At 44.5% G+C, this 25,473-nt stretch overlaps 1 protein-coding gene across 7 annotated transcripts in view; it reads left to right on the forward strand.

Annotated features, from left to right (window-relative positions):
* The first annotated feature begins 1,939 nt into the window (after positions 1–1,939).
* The window catches only part of fli1 (Fli-1 proto-oncogene, ETS transcription factor), a 31,789-nt gene continuing 8,255 nt past the window's right edge, over positions 1,940–25,473 (forward strand). The window contains exons 1-6 of one of the 7 annotated variants that reach the window (XM_084020404.1): positions 1,940–2,127; positions 3,889–4,000; positions 13,263–13,474; positions 13,860–14,011; positions 14,981–15,184; positions 21,673–21,741. In XM_084020404.1, the coding sequence (XP_083876530.1) occupies positions 3,935–4,000; positions 13,263–13,474; positions 13,860–14,011; positions 14,981–15,184; positions 21,673–21,741 (703 nt within the window). In that variant the 5' untranslated portion in view covers positions 1,940–2,127; positions 3,889–3,934. Of the gene's footprint in view, positions 2,128–3,888; positions 4,001–8,143; positions 8,492–8,538; positions 8,660–13,262; positions 13,475–13,856; positions 14,012–14,980; positions 15,185–21,672; positions 21,742–25,473 lie in introns of those variants that run through there. The other 6 variants (XM_084020406.1, XM_084020403.1, XM_084020405.1 and 3 more) reach the window with 6 other exon arrangements.

A 25,473-nucleotide genomic window follows, 5' to 3' on the forward strand; every position in this document is an offset into this window, starting at 1 on the left:
AGGAGATTGTCAATAATAATAATAAAAAGCCCTCATGAGGCACAATCACCCCACAGCCACATTCCACATTTACTGTCGATACCATAGCAAAAACAAGAAGTCCCGAATGGTGCAGGATGTGATGAAACTAGCAGAGAATTTGCAAATATATTCTGTTGTCCCCCCCAACACCTTGAAAAGTAGAAGAAAAAGAGTAGCCACATAGGACAAAGCAATCAATGTGAGAAAGAAACAACAACCTCTGATAACTGACACGCTGCTGTGTCAATGCATTGTGCTCCCTGCTATAAATATTAATAAACATAGTGTGGTTTGAAGCTACAAACCAGTGGAAGACATTTTGAAACATGTTACATCCAAAAGTCCTTTTTCGTAATTTCACTGCTAATACTGTTTCCTCTCTTTCTCAATACTCAACTGAAATGTGATTTCACTCAATATGGGATGTTTTCAATGATGGCACATTGTTGTGGTTTTGGACATTAAGGTTCCCACCAAAATGTTTTTGGTTGCTACTAAATGTCTCTACCTTCCTTAATATTAGTAAATCAGCCCACATTAAATATTTACTTCTTTTCTTTTCTTTTTCTTTTTTTTTTTTGTTGGAGAATTTAATAGTTGCTGTTCAAATGTGTTAGAAAACTTCTTCCCCCGTATCCTGAGGAAGGCAACACAACAGGCGCATGAATGCCATTTTGCAGTATAACGGATGTTGGGATTTCCGTCCATTGTTTCGTGCTGGGAACACTATTATCAATGTTGTTGTTTTTAATCATCGCATTAGGAAGCGGTGCCACAAACAGAAGGTCTAGCCGGTGATGAAAGGCGACCTTTTTAACAGATGACCCCCCCCCCCCCCCCCCCCCCCCCCCCAACACTGTAAAAAATATATAAAAAATATGTATTAGCCTATGTATAATTACTATTTATTATAGTTATTCTGTTATTGTGTCGCTTTGAACGTTTTCAGGTTTCTTTTTTTCTGTCACGTCATCATTATACCTCAGTATTTGACACTGTCACATGATGATTTTTTTTTTTTACAACGTGCACGTGAATCCTTAATTACAGTAGCATGATCCGACATGTCACTCATCTTTAGCGTGTCTTATTGGCGCTGCAATGTAAAAAAAAAAAAAAAAAAAAAAAAAGTACAGACGACTTCTCTGTGAAACACAACATTGATGAGGCTGTAAAATGCTATGGTTGGTCGACTCTCCTCGCCGTGAATCGCCCCACATCCTTTGGGGGGGGGGGTCTTGGCCGAAGATGAGGGCAGCGACGTGAAGGAAATGAAGTTAGTGAACTGAGTGGGGTCAACTGAGCAGGAAAAGACAGAGGAACTCGTGCTGCTCGTTGTATTCCTGCGGGAACTCGTCACCAACGAGGAAGGACGTAAACTCCCGCTGGTGGCCGATTATTATTAAAAAGCCCAGTGTGCTGATCCACGGTCAGAATATTGTTGGGCACGTATTGTCAGCCCGGCTGAAGGGAAGGTGTGAAAACCATCCAGCTCTTCATATTTCACCAGCTCTGTAGAATGTGCTGTTCTACAAACGGAGGCCTGCATCCACATAAACACACTTTGGTCACTAAGATGACTTTTTTTATGCATTTATTTTATTTATTTTTCAATGATGGTTGCGGTGCTTTAGGAGTCCTCTCATTGTGCCGTTTCCCCAGACGCACCACATGCATGTGTTTTATATGAACTTAATCAAAAATGAGTCACCACATCGAAACTAACAAAAATATATATTTATTTTCTCCCCCGACCAAAAAGACTTTATAAAGCAGCTCCCTTCTCTCTCTCCCTCCCTCTCTCTCTCCCCGCGTCCCCCTTATTTCACGGTTCAGTGGCCTCACACGGCAGGCAAGGGGAGGTTTTCTCTCGCTGCTCATTGGTCGCGGCTCTCCCGTCTCAGCAGCATTTCCATTCACACACCCGGCGCTCCTTTTCAGCCCCTTTCAAAAAAAAAAATAACTCACTGTCATCATCATCATCGGGAAAAGCGGCTTTGTCTGGACGGGACTAATTGTTTAGGCGGAGGAGTTATTAGATCGAACAGACAAACAAACAAACAAACAAACTGATCGAACGACCGACAGAGAAAAAAGAAACGACAGGTGAGTGAGAAAAGCAACATTTCCTGCTCGGCTGCAGGCAGAACTGTGCATAGGTGTGTGCATGCGGTGGCGAGATGAATCATGTCCACTTGTTGTTTTGCTGTTGATGCAATCGATCGAGAGAGAGAGAACAGAGTGGATATTTCGGAATGGCATCGATTAAATCTCAATTTGCACGTTACTGTTTGTCCTATTGCACGATTCATTCAAAGGTTTAAACTGAATGTGAGTTCTGCTATCGAAAGAAAACGACTCGTGTTGGCTTATTGTCACTTCTGGAGGGGGGGGGGGGGGGGGGGGATTTAATCGTTTGCGTAAATGTGAAAAAAAAACAGCAAATGGAATGCGAATTAGCTGGAAATCAGTTGGCTCTCGTTTATGATGGATACCAGCGAGGCAAGATGCTTAAAATGTAACACTAGAGGGGTCCCGGCCCACGGGGCTGTCTCGGAGGGAGGTTCACGCCGTTATTCACCAGTCCTCCTCCGCCTAATTGGCTGCAGATGCGGTATCCTATGCGCTTTTTACCGCGTGGAAATTGGATGCATTTAGGGGGGGGAGAGAGACTTTATGAGGCGAGTCCTGCGTTTGCTTGCAGAAGCCGAGAAGACAGAGAGAGAGAGAGAGAGAGAGAGAGAGAGAGAGAGAGAGAGAGAGAGAGAGAGAGAGAGAGAAACATTGGTCCTCTACTAGTATTTATACCGTGCCACGTTCATATATAACCCACCACCACCGTCTTGGTTCATTTATCATGGGGCAGGAATTCAAAACGTGAAGGTGAAATTGCGAAAAAAAAAATAAAATAAAAAAAAGTAGTGCAGGAATGTAGGAATTTCTTTTACATTTGTATTATTATGACACTGTCGGGGGTTAGGGCGGTAAGATAACAAGTGCGCGTGATCCGCATCACTAATTTTCTTCAGGGTTCATAATTGTATATTATTTATTATCCCGACATGTCAGAGCACACATTGCTACTGAACGTGAGCGTGACGTCTCACAGGCCCCAATGAGCTATATATATATATATATATATATATATATATATATATATATATATATATATATATATATATATATGTGCCACTGCCTTCCTAATAATTGCACAGGGAGGGAAGGGCTAAAGACACCGTCCTCTAAGTGCCCTTTCACCCTAGACTTTGTAAGCTGCACTTATTAAAGCGAAAAGTGTTTCAATATGTGGTAAGCTTCAGGGGGAAGACGTGATGGGGGTTGGGATGGGGCCCTCTTCTTCGTCTTCTTCTCCTCCTCGCTGCCCCAACTCCTATAGGGCGACTTGCAGTCATTCATCCGTGTCACCAGTAGGTTAGTGGCGTATAAGTTGGTGTTGTTAATGCACGGACAGTGGGTGTTTAAATGGTATCCCTATCTAATACCTCTGACCACTCTGGAGAAAAGAAAATGAGGCCTCTATGAATGAATCAAAGGATCATGTGTGCAGTCAGGCATACAAGGGGGTTGGGGGGCATTAAGCAAATTTGACTTTCTCCTTTATATCGGTGGATGTGGTAAGCCATAATGTGGAGGCTGACAAAACCCACGGTATTTTTTTTTTTTTTGGGGGGGGGGGGGGGGGGGTCAAGTGCAAGTGATGTCTTGATGGAAAGGAGGAAAGGATTTGTGTCGCTTTAGATTGCAGCAAATGTCCCATTCAAATAATACATTTACAGATAAATCATTAGAATAATGATAACTACATTAAGTGATTAATAATTCCGCGGTTTTATTCTCCTTTCCCAGGGCCCATCGGACACTGAGCACCCTTGGGCGTGTCTGCCAAGTAGACATGTTTCAAACTGTCCCTGACACGTCGTCTTACGTCAAGGTAAGACACCACCGTCACTTCGTTCAGGTAATGTTGGAGGGACCGACTGGGGGTCCTTTCATATTTTATTTATTTTTTCCTTCATTTTTTTGTATGCTGTTAAATCATATCATATTTTTCAACCAGTCCATGCAAAAGTAATTCGCATTCATACTGCAGGTCAGAGACGAGTATATGCAGTTATTTACATTAGAAACAAATCGAATTAAACGTTTACAGTCCTTATGAGGATTTTTAAAATAATACTTCCTTTTGTAAAATCCTAACACACTCCAGGCTTATTGCATTTGATTGCCACCTTGTTCTCCGCCCTGTGTTTGTGCTGCAGAGTCGCTCGTTGAAACGTGACTGTGTTGTGGTCTATTTGAAGTGCCAACATCGATTCGACTTTTGTCGATTTCTCTTCTTTTTTTTCTTTGTTGGTCTTTAAAAATACTGCTGTTATAACTCATTATTGCGTTTGACGTCTCTCTCTCTCTCTCTCTCTCTCTCTCTCTCTCTCTCTCTCTCTCTCTCTCTCTAAGTAAATAAAGCAAACAGCGCACATCTGGTTTTCACATTAAAAAAAAAGTCAGACATGGCGCAGCATGAATACCTGCAACTGCTACATATTTTAGGCACTGAAACCATAAAATATATTTTTTTTAGTTTTGTTTTAATATCAACCGTAAATGACCATATAATGTCACGTAATTTCAAGTTCCACGTGCCCTATTTGGTTAGTCGGTTAATTTCCCCGCGTGCACGACCATCACAATAACCTTCCGAGAGTGACTGCTCTGATTGTTCCTCGCTAAAAAAAAAAAAAAAGAGCAGAGGGGAGCTTGGTGTACGATCTTCATAATCAAGGTATTTTTCCAAGGGCGACTTGTTAATGTTTGAAAACGTATTTCCCCAATTTGAATAAGGGCCCCTTTCATCCAGCTATACGGCGTTTGTGCAGAGAGAGCCGGCGTTTCAGGGCTCGGAACAATTCCCGATGTGTTGTGAGAGAGTTGAATAGCGTGGAATGTTTGAGGAGAAAATATGCTTTTAAATGAGTCGTTCTGCTCCTTAAAAAAACGAAAGAAGAAAAAGACAGGAGGCCAATGAGGGACAGACAGAGACTCGTGGGACTCGAGCGTGGAAGGAGTTTTCAATTTGACAGTGCTTGCATATAGCTCCTTTGATTTTGCATGCTAGATTATTTCTGTTTGTTCTTATTCCAATAATGTTTTGTTTTTTCCTTCTTTATCGTGCCCGGATTCAGAGGTAGCGTGCATTTTTTTTTTTTTTTTTTTTTTTTTTTGCGTGCAAGTGCTGCTCTCCCGAGCTCAGCCACATTCGGGAAGATATTGGTCAGAATGTGGCACGCCTCAATACAAAAAAAAAAAAAAATGAAAGAAAGAAATATTCACTCATTCAAGCAAATCTGCGGCCCAACATTTGGTTTTGTTTGGTTAAGGCCAGGCGAGACTGGAACTCTCCAATAAAAATAAATCTCAAATTAATTATGGCCTAGAGCGAGGGGCCAGACAGTTCGTGCTTATGTGTGCATGCAGACTCCACTTCTTGCCCTCAGTATTTTGACTCGGGCTGTGTTTTAGCCCGAGAGAAGGAATGATGTGAAATCTGCTGTCTAATAAACAGCAAAGTGAGGAGGGATGCTGTTATTGACTGGGGCTGAATAACACTGATGAAAGAGGTGCAAACCTTAAAGTTTCATACATGTATATATGTTTATATAGAAAGCACAGGAAAAGGAAAAAATGGCAGGGACAACTCCACATGACTTGTTTTGGGAAAAGTCAACAGCCTTGAAGCTGAATCTGTCAAGAAAAAGGTGCCCTTTGTGTTTCCCTTCGGACCGATTGTTTTCACTTGTTCGACAAACAAACTCCTATTACTCACCCTCTCTGAGACTGTGACCAAACGCTCTCCACGCACTCAAATCTTAGCAGATCTTCATATAAGCTGAAAAAGAAAGGCAGGGCCTAACAATAGTGAGCCTGCTGAACATAAACTCTGCATAGTGTCCGCCCACCTCTGGCTGGTTGCCCCAGCGGAGAGAGGGACGGAGGAGCTACTGGCTCGTGGTGTAAGGAAGAAATGTCTGGCTGTCTAGTTCCAGCGTCAAGCCAGATGTTCTGTGGTTCACTGTGTAAACCAACTTGCATCTGTTTATTGGCCTTCCAAAATGTTTGTTACCGCCGTGTTCATTATGGTCTCGGTAGATGCCGGACCCCCAGTCTTCCTGATAAGTTGACTGGGATGGCAGGAATATTGAGAGCGAGAGAGAGAGAGGGAGAGAGAGGGAGGGAGCGGCCTTGTCTGAGACGAGCTGCTGTTTGATTGGAAAAGCAGACTTCTCAGGAAAACATGAGGGTTTGGTGTCATTTGAAAAGCATCCTGGAAATTTGCAGAAGTATTTCATGACACTGCATTTAATGTATTTGCACCACCTAAAGTCATTTTGGACTCTACGGAGCCGTGTGTTGGGGGGGTAAGCTTCATTTTTTTTGTTAATGGAACCCAACGCCATGAATCCAAACACGCACATCACAGTGTAAAAGTAAAAGAATGGGGTGTTTTAAGAGATGTGGTTCTCTTACTGGTCATAAATCCCTGCACGGTGAATCACCAGCTCGAGGCCAAATCTTAAGCACCTCTTTAATTTGGAACTTTATCACTGATCTCCTTTCAATAAAATGCTTTGTGAAAACCTCAGACGCTGGAATGTATTGAAAAACAAAACCAAGAAAAAAAAAATTGAAACCAAACCAGCCACTGAAGAGTTAAACAAGGTGTCTCCCTTAATTACACGAGTCTGAACTGGCCTCAGGCAGGAGAAGCCTTGACCCTTAGCAGGATCCAGATGTGGTGGTCCCAAGGGTGGGGGCCCTCGGCCCCACCAGACCCCCAACTAGAGAGCAGACAGGCCGGCCCTGCTGTCAGTCGCTGCCGGGGCTCAGTCTCTGTAAGGCAGGACCCAAACACTGCAAAAAATGTCCATCTTCACCATTTTAATGGTATACAGTGTGGCTAATGAAGACACCTTCACTTTAGTCTGAGGTCAAGTTGTTTCCCATAACATGAGGTTTTATTGATGGCATGGCCTGCTCAAAAATAATCCTGGAATCACTTGAAATAGTGCTATCACTATAAAAGTGGGTGTCCTAAATCTAATGTATCTCATTATATTTATATATTGTGTCATTGATTTTAAATAAGAGTGAGACGCTGCTGTGCTGTGGACGTTTTCTTGCAGTGTTATTGGTCTGGTCACGTTCAGAGCTGGCTCCACGTCTAGCATCTGCACTAAAATTATGCTTGAATTGATGAGGGCAATTTCATAGGGCAGACGAAAAGGGGGGTAAAATACCTATGTGGGGGTGGGGATTAGAGGGGGGGGGGTCTCTTTTTCAGTCCAGGCGAGTATGGAGAAACCATTGAATAATAGAAAACACAATCATAACAATGATGATAAAAAAAAAATGTATTACATTTGAGCCCCCAACCTTTGCAACTGCGCCCTTGTTGGTGCAGACTGCATTTTTCATCCATTCGTTCCTGCGTTTAACAGCAGACGCACACGTGTAGCGCAGACCCACAGACTGTAGTGCGGTCAGGAGCTGAATGCTTGGCTTTTTTTATTAACGGTTTCAGGAAAAACTTCAGAGAGTTGTAACAGAAAGAAAGAAAGAAAAAAAAAAGACAAGGTGCCTGGCCATAGGTGTTCATGACCCCCCTCCCCTTCCCTGTTTGGATTTAGTGCTCCATCAGCAGTAAGAGAGAAGCATCTGTCCGAAGATAAACTTTATTTCATGTATCGCTTTCACACCGTGAAATACGGGGCGAAAACAGAGAGCGGGCTGATTTACACAAGGATGGATGGAGGCATGACCAGATGCGAGTCCGAAAAGTGTAGGCGTGAAGCGAAAAACACGCGATAACTCAGAGAGCGCCCCTGCGACAGTAAAACCTCATTCCCCGAAAACCTCAGTTAAACGTTGTGTAGAAATAATTCACAAAATAGAGAGAGAGAGAGAGAGAGAGAGAGAGAGAGAGAGAGAGAGAGAGAGAGAGAGAGAGAGAGAGAGAGAAAGCGCGTCCACGCCATCTGTGACACTACCGGGGGGGGGGGGGGGGGGGGGACGCCAAAAACACACAAGCCCATTCCACGGCGGGCAATGGCCGTGCGCAACGCAGGCAGTCATCCTGTAAATATTTCCGAGGCAGAAAAAAAAACATAACAGCGGAGCGAACACTCAATTGTTTTCCCTGCTTATCTCCCTGGGACAGTATCCTGCTTTTTTTGAAGGCAGGGCTTTCACGGTGACACACAGCTTCCTTCTCAACCTTCTCAACAGCGGTGACTTCACTTCCCAAATTTAGAGGAAAGAAAAAACCCAATCCGGTAAAAGTGTCTCTTGCTCTCTCGCCACATACCGGGGGGCTGGAATTAATTCAGGAGCGTGTCATGTTTGGGATATTGTCGGGGTCCGCTGAACATTGCGCAAAATGGACGGAACTATTAAGGTAAGGGTGGAGAACGGGGTGTATGGGGTTTGTGGGAGACTGCTTTTTCGGAGTTGCGCCTCCTTTTTTTGAAAAGCAATGGGTTGAAATGCCCCTCTGTGTCGGTCTGTGAGCTGGGACCTCCAATCTGACGACGATGAGCGGCGTTTCTCTCTGGGTCTGAAAGCGGTAACAAGATTTCCTTCTTTTTTCACCCCCCTTTCTTTGAAAGTATCCACTGTCCTTTTTTTCCTTCAATAAACGGTCTGGTTGTGAGGATACGCTACGGCGTGGATTCGAGGGCTCACGCTTTGGATTTTGGGGACCGAGCGCACGGTTACGCACGTCAGGAAAGGCAACAATAAAATAAGGAGTGGCTATTTGTTTCGGACAACACGAAGAACGCTATTTTATATAGGTGTGTGTCATCCACGAGTTCATCGATGTGGTTTAGTCTGGGCAGCGGGGATTGAGCAATAGGGATGGCTTGGATGTACCGCTGGATAGGCTGTGTGGAGCTGCGCAACGGCGGTGTGGCGCATCGCCCTGCTCGGTCCGAAGATCCCGTCGTGGGTGAAAAAAAGAAAGAAAAAAAAAGAGATGCGATGATTTTGCTGTTCACACAAGAAATACTCTTTCTCTGTGTCGGTGTTTGGAACTTGTCTGCCTCCGTTGCACAGACGGGTTTGTAAAGGAAAGCTGTCATTTGGCAACTTCTCAGTTTGCGACACTTTAAAAAAAAAAACCCACAAGCTTCACAATGATGCCGCGGCTTGCTCCTTATATAGTTACACAACTATTTTGAAACGGTATGTTGGGTAGCGGAGCGCTGGTCTACATTCACTTCAGCTACTGGTCCGCCGACACTCCAAGATTCCAGATGCATTATGGCTGCAGCAGCCAGATGTTGAATGGCAAGTCCCCCTATTGGTTCAGCCCGCGTTCAGTCTGTGTCCTCCGGTTAAACAAGTGGAAGGTCGGAGGAATGCAGCGTCCGCATTAACATGCGACGCGTTTTTTTCTTTTTTGGAAATTTAAAGTAGCGGGTTTGCGGCGGCAGGGTGTGGTGTGAGTTTTGGATGAGTGCAAACGTTGGCTAGACAAAAAAAAAAAAAAAAGTCAGGCTGCATATATAGTCCTCTTAAATTCAACATTCAGGACTCACAGTCGATTGTTTATTTTTGTATCGGGATGAAAGCCACGCAGCCAGGACGTTAGTGCCTCAGCCTGGATGTTTGCAACAAAGCAAAAGGGGTTGTGACAATTAATGTAATCATAATTGAATCCTTGGGTGTAAATGACTGGCTGCTGTGGCTGCATTCATGCTCGCTAAAAGAAAGGAAGGGCTCTCTAGCCATGAGAGCTTCCTGCTCCACACAATCTTTTCCTGACAGGTTTCCTCTTCCTCCTTAAACAAAAGACAGGAATGCCCCCCCCTCCTCCTCCTCCTCCTCTTTCTCTCTCTCTCTCTGGGTGGCTCCTGTTAGATGGCTGTGTGTGTGAACGCCAAACAATCACACGTGCAGTCTGGACGTGGAGCTTATTGCATGTATCCACTCATGCTCCAGACGCGTCGTGACGCACGTTGGAGAGATGGACTCTGTCGGTGTAAACAGAACAAGAGGTGGCTCCCAGCAGGTGTCACACTCGCACAATGCTTATAATAGCAGTTTTGCAGCTGAGCTATGATTTATTTTTTTGCCCTCCCCCCTCCCCTTGTAACGTGGCCTTCCGCATAGATGTATTGTAAAAATAGATCTTGTTTGTGCTTTCAGAAAAAAACAAATATATATATTTTTTTACCTTTTTGGTCCTCCAGAGGAATTAATCTATTGTCTACGAATTCTCTGTGGACATTGTGAGGGAGACAGAAAGCGGCCTGTAACGCTCAGTATGTGTGTTCCACACAGATACAGGAAAGAAAGCTCATCCTTTCAGCTTCTCTTCATGCAGAGTGGCGTGATCCTATTTTTAAAAAAACAACCCTCTCTGCAATCTTGATAGGCACACACCACTTGTCAATCATGGTTTCAATTGCGCAGGCCCGATATGTCACTGTAAATATAACGTGCAACAGTCATAATAGCTCAGTGAGCCCTTATCGAGCCGCAATGAGACATTCCCTCACTCTTCTACACGCTATCATCCACAGACTGGCTGGTGTGCTCCGCTCAGATAGCGAGCCCCGTTGCCAGCGTTCAGGCTGTGATGGATCCACTGATGAAATCACTGGAAAATCTAATTCTGGCGAGAGGTTCGGCTTTTAACCATCAACCTGAAGTCTAGTACTTTATTGATGCAGTAAATGCAGAAGTTTGTCTCCGTTTTAAATGTGATGTGTGGAAAAGACAAAGCTGTTCCTAACCGTGTGGAGAAAAATGAAGTTAGTAAAACCGAAGACAGTTGTCTTTAATTCCAGGATGTCTACAAGCTGCCACACTGTCACAAATCTTCGTATCCATTAGTTTTCTTTGCGTGGACACAGTCAGCAGTGTGTCTTTGGCATTACAACAGAGGGCACTGTAGTGCAATTACAAATTAAAACTGCGTTCCACTGCAAATGGTGCCAACATTTGAGGTAATTCAAGGTAATGAGTGAAGATTTCACCCGTCACTTTCTTTCATTAGATCAGTTTTTGTGCCTGCAATGGTTTCAAATACCTATTAGACTTATTTCAACTCAGTTATGCTGATGTGTCTTGTTTTAGAACTCAGATTAATCGAAATACAATTTATTTTCAAACTTCAAAGAAGCTCTAACTGCCATACAAGTCAGCACGTTTGTGAAAATTATAGTTCAAGGGAATTAAAAAGGTGAGGTCAAAGGAAAAGCATGCTGTATATTTTCAACTCATTGTCCAAATTGAGTTGGTGAAAGAGCATGTTTAGGTGTATGCGTGTACAGCGTATACAGCGCCATACATTATTACACTCACCCTCTAGTACCAATAAAAAGTTTGGCTGCAAGAGGAGACATTTATCATCCAAACAGGGATGAGTGAAAACGTTCTGCTTGCGTGACATGTCTTAGAATGGAATGGCGCTGTAGTTATGTGAGATCATGAGGCTTTTGCTTTTCATAAAAGCAACATTTCACAGAAACGGCTGCACGTTGGAAATACTGATCGATGAATATCAAGTAGCTTTTTCCCCCTGGAGCAGATATGTGGCATTTTGGAATGAAATAATTCAGTCCTTGGGAATTAGACACGTCTCCGCCTAAGCTGTGCCATCAGATCCTATCAGATCCAGATGTGCATCAGACCCGGGCCTAATCCCCATCAGAAGCATATGACTGTAATAATTTCTCTTGATATTCTTTTTTTTTTTTTTTGAGTACTTGTTTGTTTGATTGTTGTTCACGAAGATGGATGGAGCTATTACAACAAAGAGCTGAGTCATCAAGTTATCGCCAAGAAGCGTCCACGTTCCGTCCCACCCACAGACGGTGTGACACGGTGACATTGACTGGCTCTGTTCACTGTTAAACACTAAGCGTGTTAAAGTGTGACCCGCCGACTACACAAGCCTTGCTTTGCTTTCACGCCGTCGCACGTGGAGCGTGTTGGAAACCACGTAATATCTTGGCCAGCCGCAAGTTTCTGCGTTTGTTTTCTTTAATAAACTTACATTGCTCCAGCAGAGCCACAGCAGAGAGGGTCAGTGTAGCCGTGACCCACCCCCCTGCTTCTGTTGAGTCTTCAGCTGTGGAGGGAAGCCCAGCGCTCAGACAACACAGACACATCGGGGCATGTCTGAAGGAATTCATAATAGTTAATAGCATTTCTTTTGGTTTTTATTTGCGATTATTACTGGTAGAACAGAGGTATGCATTGACTGATAATAAAAGTCAACCATGCGTTACAACTCTGTCTTACTCCACTCCGGGCGATGATTGAAGTCATGTTAACATCAACAGGAAGCTACAGTTGCTACATGGGTTGTGGACACAAACTACTTAGGATGCCAGACAGCGATATGACCCATAACTGCACATAATTGCTGTAAACAGAAAATACACAAGAGATTGAAAATTTGACGTTGCAGGTTTCCGGGTAGTGTGGAATGAGAGGCCTGACTTGTATCTGCTCATAAGTTCTTATCATTCTTTATGACGTAGCCACGTCTTGCTGCTTGAAACGGTTTTACGTTTTTGGAAATACACATTTTTTTGCCTTCTTGCCAAAAGGTTAGATCAGAAGATCTTGTACCCTTCTTTTAAATATGAAACCACAGCCAGGACACAGCTAGCTTAGCTAGCATAAAGAAGCAGGGGTAAACAGCTCACCTAGCTCTGTCCAAAAGGAAAACTAACTGCCTACATCAACTTCTCAAACTAGTTAATTAACACATTATATTGAATGTCTTTAATACAACTCCCCCAAAAAAGTGTAACTTCATGTGCCAGGCAACCCGGCACAGACTCCAGGAAGTCACTGCGCCTATCCAAAAAATAGCACATAACCCCATGTAAAACCACCCATAATGCGCTAATTAGTGCACTTTGGAGGTGTTGCTAAGTATATTTTATTACGTTTGGATGGAGCCTGGCTAACTGTTCCCCCCTGCTTCCAGGCGCTATGCTAAGCTAACCATCTGCTGGCTGTGGCCTCATATTAAATTGGACAGACTTGAGAGTGCTTGTCCATTTTGTCATCTCACTCTCGAGAAAGCAAATAAGGGTGCTTCCCCAAATATATAGTGCTTTAAGTTTATATAGGACGGAGCAGATACCGGCATTGTAAAGGGAGTCAAGAGAGACATACCAAGTGTATTTTACTTTCATCCATAGGAGGCGCTATCAGTGGTGAGTGAAGACCAGTCCCTATTTGAGCCTCCGTACGCTGCTGCTGCCCCTCTCCCTAAGACAGACATGACTGCATCTGGCACACAGGACTACGGCCAGACCCACAAAATCAACCCCTTACCCCCACAGCAGGAGTGGATCAACCAGCCGGTGCGGGTCAACGTCAAGAGAGAATATGAGCACATGAATGGATCCAGGTATGGCACGACAACCCCTTCCTGTGTCTTACATTATCCTATTCATATCCATCTTTATTAGATATATTAGACAGTTGGTGTTCATCACTACAGCTGCTAGTGTAAATGTTTCCATTTGTCATTCCAAGGGCCATTTATTTACCACGACTAACCTTCAATTATTTTTGCTTCTAATCTTCAATACACTTGGACAGTTTAGGGCTTATATATCCCATGCCAAAGTCAATGACTGGAAAAGATAAGCAACAACAGCCAATTTATCTGCTGCTAACATTTTTACAATATTCCCTGTGTGTGTGTGTGTGTGTGTGTGTGTGTGTGTGTGTGTGTGTGTGTGTGTGTGTGTGTGTGTGTGTGTGTGTGTGTGTGTGTGTGTGTGTAGCAGGGAGTCTCCAGTGGACTGCAGTGTGGGTAAATGCAATAAGCTTGTGGGGGGTAACGATGCATCTCAGATGAACTATGGAAACTACATGGATGAGAAGAATGCCCCTCCCCCCAACATGACCACCAATGAGCGTAGAGTCATTGTACCTGCAGGTATGTAACAATGAAAAAAGTAAAATCTGACATTAGATAGATTCGCTTGAAAATGCATTATAAATCGTTGGTATCAGCATATTCACTACAGGTGCTAATTGTTCTAGGCTGCGATCACAGACAGAATTGCTCTCCTGTTTTGGTATAATTTTGCCAATGCTGTAAATGTTTTATGAGCTATTTAGCTGGTTTGCGGGGTAAAGCATTGTTCCAGTGTTTTACTTCCCTCATGGGAGCATGGCTGAGTGCATTCAGGTAGAGGTGTCTGTTTATCTGCCAGACCCATATATGTCTCTAAGTTTGATCTTTCAGTATGTGAAATATCACAGGTCAGGGAGTAACAAGTGCACTTTCAGTGTTACGGCTTTTTCTAAAAGTAATTTTAACACGCAAGTTGATTACGTCGATACACGTAAGCCGGCGAGCCAGAGAGAATGACTGCACTTTCCCAAAAATGAGCACATGTTATTCATTTCATTAAAATCGAATGGAGCCTTGGTGAATTTTTCCATTGTAAAGGCAATTCAAATTTAAGTAAACCAATGTAAACGTCCACTCATTAATCAACCTAATAGGAGCTACCACATGGAGGCCACTCCTTAACCACAAGTGGTAAGTTTGGAGTTTTCAGACTCAGGTCACGTAATACAAGTAGTAAATGTGATGCAAAACATACTGCAGATTTTTAACAATCGCATGAAGGGATTTCTGAGTGAATACTACTCCGTGAGAGAGTATTTACCTGAATATGAATCATCTGGCAAATCCTATTCATGCGGCGAAAGCACGAAAAAGAATATTTACAACTATCTGAAGGTCTGCTGCTGATAGAAAATTCTGTTTCCAATTTGTCCATTTCTCCCCCTGCCTTCACCTTATTCAGATATGAGGCCCAACTCTTGTCTTCCCCTGGTGTCGGTCCAGAAACAGTTATTCTTTCGCCAATAATCGTTCTCTCTCTTCCTGCAGACCCCTCGTTGTGGTCTCAGGACCATGTGCGCCAGTGGCTGGAATGGGCCATCAAGGAGTATGGCCTGCTAGAGATCGACACGGCCATGTTTCAGAACACAGACGGCAAAGATCTTTGCAAGATGGGCAAGGAGGACTTCCTCCGGCTCACCACCATGTACAACGCCGAAGTACTTCTCTCTCATCTCAATTACCTCAGGGAAAGTAAGTAGACCTTGTGCACTTGAAGTATCCATAAACAAAAAGGTGAATCCAGAGATAATCAGTTAATGATTTAATGGGAAATATTGGGCTCCAAGTTCTTTGGCAATTGACTGAAAAAAAAAAAAGTTTACGTAGGTAATCAGTTTCTGGATTGAATAAGAAGTGCACTCCTGTACACCCTGCTGTCTGTGCTTGAGTTGAAGTCTGCCCTGGCTATCATCCATGCCAAAGAATAGCAGCGAAAATCGAATTTCAGTCCAGACACAAGCCTCTTTTCATTTACTCCTCTCTACTTTTGGATAGAGAAGCGAGAGTGAAAAAATGCCAAACCCCAGCAAACTACATGACAGTTGTTTTTTTTTCGTCTTTTTTTGTCACCACACTATACTCATATTACTGTCAATAAACAAGAAAACCTGCCTTTACTGGAAACTCATTTCTCTGTAATGGCTACCCAGTATTAAAAGCTTGGTTTGTGGAAACCTAGGGGGTTTCTCTCCCCTTCTCGAGATAACCATCGACTACATCCCCCACTTGACTTTGCTGCGCCTTATTCCACATGGTCCGAAGAGATGAAGCCCAGGTGCATTGCCTCAGGAACCACGCTAGGCCCGTGTGTTCAGCACAGCAAAGAAAGTTGATCTGCAATTTGCAATGCAGGCAACTAAATTTGAGCCTCTTGCCTTTGAAGAGTTCCTCGGTGCAATCCTGCTTCATATGTTTCGGCGGGGAAGCGAAGCCAATTTTCTGAGGCAGTATGCAAATTACATTTTGATATAAGATGTAACATCTGGCACGGTCGCTGGTTTGAATACACAGCGATGTCTAGTTCAGACAATAGGTATGTCCGCTATTTACTTTGAAAATAGGCAGATCAGGAGTATCTGTTGTACGTACAGAGAGAACAGTTTGTTCCCCGTCTTTGAATTCTGTTTGCCATCCTGCGCTTTAAAAATAGTGAGAGCCGCTTCTGCTGCAGAATATCATGACACCACGTTGGGTGGAGTGACTGATGGCTCAACTAAGTCTAACATTACTCCCAAAAAAGTTGCGATGGGCCTCCGCGTGATGTAATGGGAACTGTATTTTGTGGGTGTCAACAGTTTTCTCTGTGCGCGGCGTCTGGGCAGAGAGAGATGCTTGTCATGAGTATAACAGCCTCATTGTGCGGCGCTGCAGCGGGTGGATCCGTCTGACCGCCACTGGGCACACTCCACAGAGCAGTTTTCATTATGGCCACTGGCTGCGTGACTTAGCCACAGGCTCAGGCGTGCTGCACCGCGACTCTGCCCATTGCTGTCCTGCTTTTTTTTTTAAACGTTTTTTTATTTAGACCGTGTGTGTTTTGGAGACACAGGAGATGTCTCGGGAATCCTCTCTACTCGCCGGTCGAAATTGCTTTGGATCTGTTCCCAACAATCAAAAAAGACGAATGCTCCCATCCCGTCCCCGTGCCTGGACCGACTGACCTGTTTTTTTTTGGGGGGGGGGGAAGCTTTGACAAGCGAGTGGTGTGCATTATTGACACTGGGAGCCGAAGGGCAAGAGGAACCATGTTAGTAAATGAACATCTCAGGGAGACTGAGAAGGAGGAGGGAAGGTTGAGGCGGGTTGAGGCTTTTATGCGAACCCTGCAGGGCTGTTGATTTGGAAACTAAAGCTGCGCTCTCTTTTCCCCCCGCAGCACAAACAAACACAATCATAGTCGAGGAGTAACCCCCGTCCAGAAAATAGACCTCTGGCTTCACTCACAAGAGTTGGAGCCGAGCCGAGCTTCCCGAATACAGAAAAGGAGAGAGGAAGGGAAATACTGAGCCAAGCCCTGGAAGCATTAGTGATTAGAGGTCATGTGATGTCTTCCTCCAAACCCCATTCACTGCTCTTCCATATAGTACTACTCCAAACAAAAAGAGAAAAAAATGGAGGGTCCCAAGGTCCAATCATTTCATACACATCTGTGTGCATCATGTGTGTGCTTGGTTCTGTTTATTGAACCTCTGATTAACATTCCTCGGAGTCATTAAGCCCCGTACGTGCACTTGGCGCGGGGCAGGGACATACTTCCCCACCCTACAGCCATACCATAACAAAACATTCGTGCCACGTCATGCATGGAAATATCGCTCAGGCAACCCACGCCGGTGCAACCGCGGGCACAATCTGCACATCTGTCTGGCTATACCCAGCTGCCTGCAGTAACGAGGGTAGTTGCCCGTGCTTTATTTCGGCCTCATTGTTGGTCACTTATCCAGATTTTTATAAGTAATGGCCGCCCGCACCCCAATGTGCTTTCAATTTGGGGGCGCAATTTGAGAATTTGTTCAAATTAGTCTGTCAGGGAGGGACCGCGGACTGTTTGCTTTATCGCACCCATGTAGGTCGTTTTGATACCACATGTGCTGGAAACGGAGCGGAGCGAAAACCTCAGACAATGAGAGACCGCATCCTCCGACACACAGGGATGTGAGACGAGACAGGGATGGATGCGAGGGGAGGACAGAGCACCGAGAGCCAATCTTAGCGTGGATCTGAAGAAACATAGGAGTCAAAAAAGTGGATGACGGAATGTATCCTTCACTGATTTCACAGTAGTTATTTGAGGACAGGAGCAGGAGGGTGCGAGCAAGAGAAACAATAATAGAGAGGGAGAAAAAAAAAGGGAGTCGTGGTAGGGGTGGGCTATTTTTTTTCAGAAGTGCGTGGAAACGGTCCGAGGTGGTCATGATTGAGTGTCTTTGGAGAATTGCAATAGTTCTGTTTCCCAGCTGTCGCCGTTGCTTGTGCGTCTGGATGGATTTACAATGAGTGAGGCGAGAGAGAGAGAGAGAGAGAGAGAGATAAGTCTGGGCTTCTGCACTGCTGCCGCTCACTCCAGAGTGGGGGGACATTCTCGAGCCCTCAATAGTTTATACAGACCATAAACATCTGGGCTCGAAGGCTGAGTAGGGAAAAAGGAGGTCTGGAGAGCGCTCTCTCTGTCTCTCTCTTTCTCTCTCTCTCCCCCTTTCTCTCCTCACAACATTTTTATTGAGCTCCCCTTGCATTAGTTCCTTCTATTGGCAGATTATCACTGGTGCACAGGGGCTCAACGGCCTGGCTCCGTGCCCTTCACTGTTAGCTGTCTGCTGTGTTAGCCACCATTACAGAGCAGTCTGCGGCTGCTCCCTCGACTGCCGGAGTTCAAGCACTTAGCACTACAGGAATTTATGTACATATCACATTAGCATAAGCGGAGGTGGATAATAAGCAGTTGCTATTCGTGTAAACACGGGGATGAGCTCAGCTGTAATTGAAGCTAGCTGCGTAATAGCTGCGCTTGCAAGCCTCTCTCCCAGTTAAGGATGCTCATTTGGGGCCATTCTGCAAAACCGTGGATTTTCAGGCATGTTATTTCAGAGTTCCTTCCAGAACTGACACTTTCATGCGGCGATTGGACTTTTTTTCATTCTTCACACATCTATTTCTGGCACTTTAGCATGCTAAGTTATTTGAGGTGATGTAGCTTGAAACACTTAAGGTTAGGGAGGGTTGTTCGGCCTTTGAAAGAGCGTCAAAATCAATGCTGATGATCGGTCGGAGACGGGATGCGAGCGGTAATCACTGCATGGAGTTCACACACTTTGTTGTTCCAAGCCTCCGACTAGCCTCCTCTTTAAAGGGTTGTGTCGTAGCTTTAACAATATCACTCTACGTTCGCCTTTGTTCTGTCATTTAAGGATTTAAACAAACAATCCTTGTTTCAGTCTTCGCCCGAGTACCGGTCCAGTATCCTTAGGGATTAGGTTCATATTGGACAGTTTAGATGCGCCTAGTCACAGACCAGCGACAACTGTTTGCTTTTAAGAATAAAAACAAGGTCTTTCTCTCACCCCTTCTTGGTTTCTGTGCCCAAACCAAACCAAATCTTAACTACAGCGGTAACAGAAAAAAAAGTAATTATGAAATATTTTTGTAATGTTATAAGAAATAAGAAAGCCACCAACAAACAGTGCAATGAGACATTACTGAGTTTTGTTCCGTAGGGAAGGAGTGGATACTTTGGCATTTTGTGGCTCAGTTTGTTTGTTGTCTTTATTAAGAAGCTGATCTCCCTTCACCTGATGGAGTGGATGTTAGGTTGACACAGGGGCTGGAGCTGCTCTTTGTAGCTGTAGCTTATTTTAGTTTGAAAGTCCCCACTGCTTCTGTCTTGTCTCGCTCCCTGCCTTTGTTTGTTTTATGCCATTTTGAATTTCACCTGTTCCTGCTGTCACCTGTCCTCCATTATGTCCCTCCTGCTCTTGTGTATAGTCTATGTTCTCCCATTTAGGCTTTTTCAGTTCATCTTCTTCGTTTTTATTCACCTGTAAACGGCCTGCTTTTTGGACTCTCAGCTCCTCCGACACTGCAAATAAACTCTAATTTTAAGAGTTGGGACGCCAGCTGAAGGCAGTGACAAATGATCCCTCTTGGCGTGGGGAACTTTAGTTTGGAAATATCTTTCATGCATTAAAAGGCTAGAATGAAGACAGGCAGTGGTACTTATAAAAAGGATGACTTGCCATTGGCTCCAACCCATTTAGCCGCCTTGAGGTGGCGAGATGCCCAAACACTGGGTGACTGAGACCCTCGGTTTGTTGACAGAGCTCCGACCACATGTTCGAGGCAACGGTATCGTATAGCTTTGCAGGAGAAGCAGCAGGGGCCCGATGGAGGTCAGTCGCAATGCCAGGAGATTTCAATATTACGAGCGTGCAAAAAAAAAAAAAAACTGGAGGACAGGGGCTTTTTCAAAAGAGCCATCAGTCATAGGAAGGAGAGAAAAGAAAATTGTTTGTGGATGTTATGTAATCTCACAGACTCTGAGCAGATGTGAGTGGAGAAGGAAAGAGAGGGTGAGGGTCTTAAAGGCTGAACACTGGCCAGTCCTCCCACTGTGCTGTCAGATTACCGGGACATGTTTGTTTTCTGAGAGAGGAAGAAGCCGTCCAAATAAATAGGCAGCGCTGCCAAGACTCCCTCCACCAAACTGTCAGCTGTGGGGTCTCTCTCTCTCTCTCTCTCTCTCTCCGCTACTCCCTCACTAACTCTCTCTCTCGCTCGTACAGCAGCCCTAAATTTCTCTGTGGGATGATTTGAGGTTTTCTCAGCAATGCTGCCTGTTTGCCTGTCTGGGTCAGCCCACATATGTGGCACACAGCAGGAAAAGGGTTAACAGCCCCGTCCTCCTCCCCTTCTCGCCCTCTCCCTCGTTTTTTTTCTGTCTGTCTGTTCATCTTTCTCTTACACTTTCTCCCTCATTCCACAGCTCTTGGTGGCTCGCTTGCCCCGTGTGCCTATACGCTCTGCGTGTGGAATTATTTTTGTACGGGGAGCTGCGTTTGATTGCTGTGCAGGGACCCTGCCTCATACAATGGCTCCCCTGTTCTGAGGCCCCCAGGTTTCTAAACTAGACCCAGAGCCCTGGGGGTGCCGTGGAGTAGGTAGAGCTGGGGAGGGGTGGGGTGTCGGGAGGGTTAGAATACATTTGTGGAGCTCCCCACAACCCCCTCAGCCACCCCCTAAAAAAACAGACCCCTAGTCTGCCACCATGGGCCCCTTCACCCCCCAACCCCACCTCCAGCAGCACAGTTAGGTAGGGATCTTGCATCAAATCGCAAGAAAAGCACATCACAAATTTAGTCTTGCTTTGGAGTTTTTTTTTTCTTTTTTTCTTGGGGTTCTTTTTCAGTGTGCCCCATTCAGAAAAGGTATCTTCCTTACTCAGCAGCTCTCCATCTCCCGTCTCGGTGCTAAAGCTCCACACTCCCCACGCAGTAGCTGCTCTTGTGTTTTCTCTGTGCATTTTTGGCTCTGTTTTTCCACTCGCTGATTTATGCCTGGGGGCAGCTAAAATTAAGAGAGCATTTTGGTGCCGCCCAGGGTGCCTGAGTAAGTGGAGGAATGCAGCGCAGAGTTCTGCTCCATAAGGTGAAATGAATAGGCAGCCATACGCAGACTCTAGCCTCTCTGACTTTATTATCCAGGAGTCAGGTTTGCCGTTAAAATGCTGACAGGGCTTGGTTTTTTCCCCCTCCACGTTAGTACTGTGCTTGATTTGCATATTTGGTACTAGATTTATGTATCACGAGTGACTTTCTTTCTGATGATTCTTTTTTTAAGACAAAACAGGAACACAATACAAGAAATGAAAAGGGTTCTATATCGCTGCTTGTCAGAAATGGAGCTGAGCCTTCTACTGCCACCTGCTGGCTATTGTGATGCACTTTGGGCTTTTGTCACAGACTTCAGGGTTGGGGTACCTCAGAATTACAATTTACTTATAGCTTATTTATTATTATATTTATTACAACAAATATACATCTGTAAATATTCTACAAGATAACTTATTCCAACAAAAAAATATTCTGTACAGTGGTTGATGTAGTAGTAGAAAAAAACTAAAAGACTGGTGGATGAGACATTGTTTTGCCTTACTATGTTCTTTCTTTCCTTTCACTTCATTACAGGTAGCTCATCATTATCCTACAATACGCCATCTCACACTGACCCATCCCCACGTCTGGCTGCCAAAGAGGGTAGGGACACACATACACACACACACACACACACACACACACACACACACACACACATATAAATGTATTATTTATTTTATTTTCTGTGCTTTATCCTAAAATTTTCCTAAAAAGAATTGACAAGATCTTATACAATAAATTAGTCAATTCTGCTGCCAGAATACAAGCAGATACACACAGAGTGCACACACACACTTACAGACCACTCACACAAGTCCAAAGCAAACAGAGGCACCGTCTGCCACTGACAAAGCTCTGTGCAGGTGCACCTTTTGTGTTGTCGGAATAATACGAGCCAAGCTGCTACGGCAGGCCGTGCCATTCAGAACCGCTACCTGAACGGCCGTGATAACACATAGCAGCTCGGGGTGTCAGAATAGAGGCGCGTTCACGGGAAGACAAAAGCAGCGGGCTGATGAGTTCAATCCAAAGCAGCGAGAGGCGAGAACAGACGGGTTGAATGTGGCGATTGTGGGAAAGAAGCGGGACGTGAGGTGTGTGAATGAGGTTGTTTGTTAGAGAGACAGGCATCGGGGACAGGTGCTGAAGCAGGCGTGTGTGCGGTAAACACAGCAGAAGGGCCGATTGGAGTGGAGCGGGAAGAGTGTGTGAGTCTTTAGTGGATTGATGGCAGCGAGGCGGGGAAAGTAACCACACAACTGTGCTTGAAGGGACTTTTGTCATCACTTTTCATTTTGCCCTCTCAACACATCTCACACTACAAAATCCAACTCTAGTGGTTACACTGTTTATTACGAGATCGCTGTCACAATTATGTTCATGTTATATATAAATATCTGTAATTAGTTGAGGTTATTACATTGACATTTTCTCAAAGGCACATAAAAACAAATTAGAATAGGTCACATCAAATTGTGAACACGATTTTGGTTCCATCCAGTCAGGGCAGGGCCTCTCTTTGTGGAGTTTTCATGTTCTCCCACCATAAAACATATCGCCGACCGGATTGGTCGAGGCATCAGGTGACTGAAAGGAAATAAATTATCCTAACAGGAACAGCAAAAGGAAGCCAGGCAGGAGGAAGGGCATCCGCCATTAAACATATGCCGAATCAAATATGCGGATCATAAAATCACATTTCTATATCGGATCATAAATTAAAGACATTAATATGGACTTTTAATATGACGTGAGCGGTGTGTCTTAGCCAACCAAAATGTACTGAATCCAGTTTGATCATTCCGCAAACTGGAAACCACTGTTGACAAATCTGTAGTAAAATATAAATGCAGCAGTCGAATGAGACCCGCTGCGGTGTGTGAAATGTCACGGCAGTAAAATTCTTGTCAAAGCCAAGCGGCGTTCGTAAGACGAGGGCGGCTCTGGCTGATTGTGTCTTTCCTCTGGATACCTTTTCACTCCACAAACATTATTTTGTGCTGACACGACACCAGACGAAGGCTGCGCTGCGTATCTGTGAAGAAAAAAAACAAAAAAGAGGAGGGGAAAAAAAAGCTACACATCCTTTACATCGGCTATATGGTGTCACCACCAGAGACAGGAGAAAGGACTGGAATAACAGCGATAGCCTTGCACACAGGATGAGGGGCCCTATCAAGGCAGGAGGAGAGGAAACACTACGTCTGATAAGTGTTGGAGAATGCCCTCTGCCTCTTCCTATCTGCCCCAGTGGTGAGCGTTAGCAGGCCGCGTACTTGTTCTCGCCCCGGCTTCAATACCACGAGACCAGTGGGCAGGCCAGATAAGATTCTGCTCGGTCACCCCCCGACCCCGGTCTTCCTGGTTCTCAGCGCCAGGTATTTGGACTGGCAAGACTACGCGGTCACTCCCATCAACAGCATTTCCCTTTCACAAGAGGTGACTGCTATTATGGGCTCCTGTAACACCGACTGTGCCTCTCCTTGCATCCCGTGATCGCAGCCAAAATCCACGGCTTGTGTCCGTGTTTTTCAAATTGAAACCCACCCGACTAAAAATGAATCTTTTGTATATTTGTATTCATCCTAAATGAATGCAATGTATTAAACACAAAAACTGAGACCTCTATTGACCAGGTATGCTGAACAATAAGCACATTGTATGCTTCATTCATAACGAAAAGCCTGTTTTGTTTGCTAGCATGCCATTCAAATACTGCACTCAATTATCAACCACTGTGAAAAGACCTGTAACCAATTAGATGTCTTAGAAATCAGCGCTGAGCTGTAATTGAAATACACTGTATTTTATTTTCAGTACAATACAGTAACAATGTTCACGGCATGTTTAGTTAATTTAATTGTGTCTTGAATGAGTCTTGAGAATAAACACATTGCATCTGGGTTCAGAGTCTTTATTTTCAGCACGCTGCAAAAGTGCCAAAGGCTCTAGATAATCGTTTTTTTTTTTTATACTCAGCACATCAGCTATTTATTTGATGTTTTTGTGTGTCAAATTATCATACAAAATTACCATTTAAGGAAGAGTGTTAGCTTTTGAAAGAGATAATGTATGTAGTTATTTGTGTGCGAGTGTTTTGACAAAGAGAGAAAATTATGTTTTAGCATAAACTGGAAAAAAGAAGAAGCTTGAAACCCACATTAAATATCACAAAATGTTACTTTGATGCAAAATGAAGTGAAAGAGAGTTGGGCGGGGGGGTTGTGAATCAACAATAAAAGAAGTCCAAATGTTCTCGGATCAGCATTGCCAGATGTTCAAGTTCATATTGCCCTTCAAGACCAGTCAAATACCGTACGGGCTCTTTGGGGTAGAGTAAGCACGGGCATGCAGCAGGAGACAACCCGTAATCTGCTCCAGACTCTGTGGTGTAAAATGCAATGTTATGAATAAAAGAGAGCATATAAAACATGGAATGCAGCAGCTCTGAAAGGGTGTGTGTTGCTCTCGGTGTGTAAAGTCTATGTCTACTTTCTGCCTGTGGTTAGGCGTGAGTGTGTGTGTGTGTGTGTGGGAGGGGGGGATTGGCTCCTCTATGTGAATTGTTTGTGGTATTATCTTGGTGTTAATGTTTGCGTATGATACCATCTTCGTACCTTTTTGTTTTTTGGATTTTTAGCTTCTGTCTTTGTTGCTGCTTTGAAATTTTGGAATGTTATAATTCGCAACAAGGGCACTCGTATTCTCTGCTGAGGAAACATGATGATTCACCTCTGTGACTGTATTTATTTTGCTGCCAAGTCACAGTGGCAATATGGCTTGAAGTGCGCCATTATGTGCATTTGTGACTTTCAATTGCTCCCCGTTCGCATTTTTCGAAAATGAAAGAAACGATTAAAATAATAATATTAATAACATCGCAGATAGCTTGTTGCCCTGATTTTTTCCCGTCGATGCTCCTCTCTTCGGTTGCACCCACTGCACTCGCTGTGTCTAACTCCTTCACGGTCATCCTCCTCTCGTGGCTCCTTCCTCACCCAGATGGCTTTTTAAAGCACCTGTATTACTGGTATTACAAAGAAAAGGTTTGCCCTGTCTGGGTCTCTCTCTCCCTGGCTCAGACTCCAGGTTAAAAACAGTCCACGACTCAACTCCCTCCCTCCCTCTCCTCTCTTTCTCCGTCTATCTTGCCCCCTCTCCACTTAGTTGTTCTTTCTCTTCCACCCTTGCCTCTCTCTCTCTCTCTCTCTCTCTCTCTCTCTCTCTCTCTCTCTCTCTCCCTCCCTCTCTGTCTAGTGCTCGGGCCTTGTTTTGACTAACTGGTCCTGCAGTCAATGTCTCCCAGGAGCGTGCACCACACCCCAGACCAGA

The sequence above is a fragment of the Eutrigla gurnardus genome, assembly GCF_963514095.1.
Source record: "Eutrigla gurnardus genome assembly, chromosome: 10".
In the NCBI taxonomy this organism is placed as follows: Eukaryota; Metazoa; Chordata; class Actinopteri; order Perciformes; family Triglidae; genus Eutrigla; species Eutrigla gurnardus.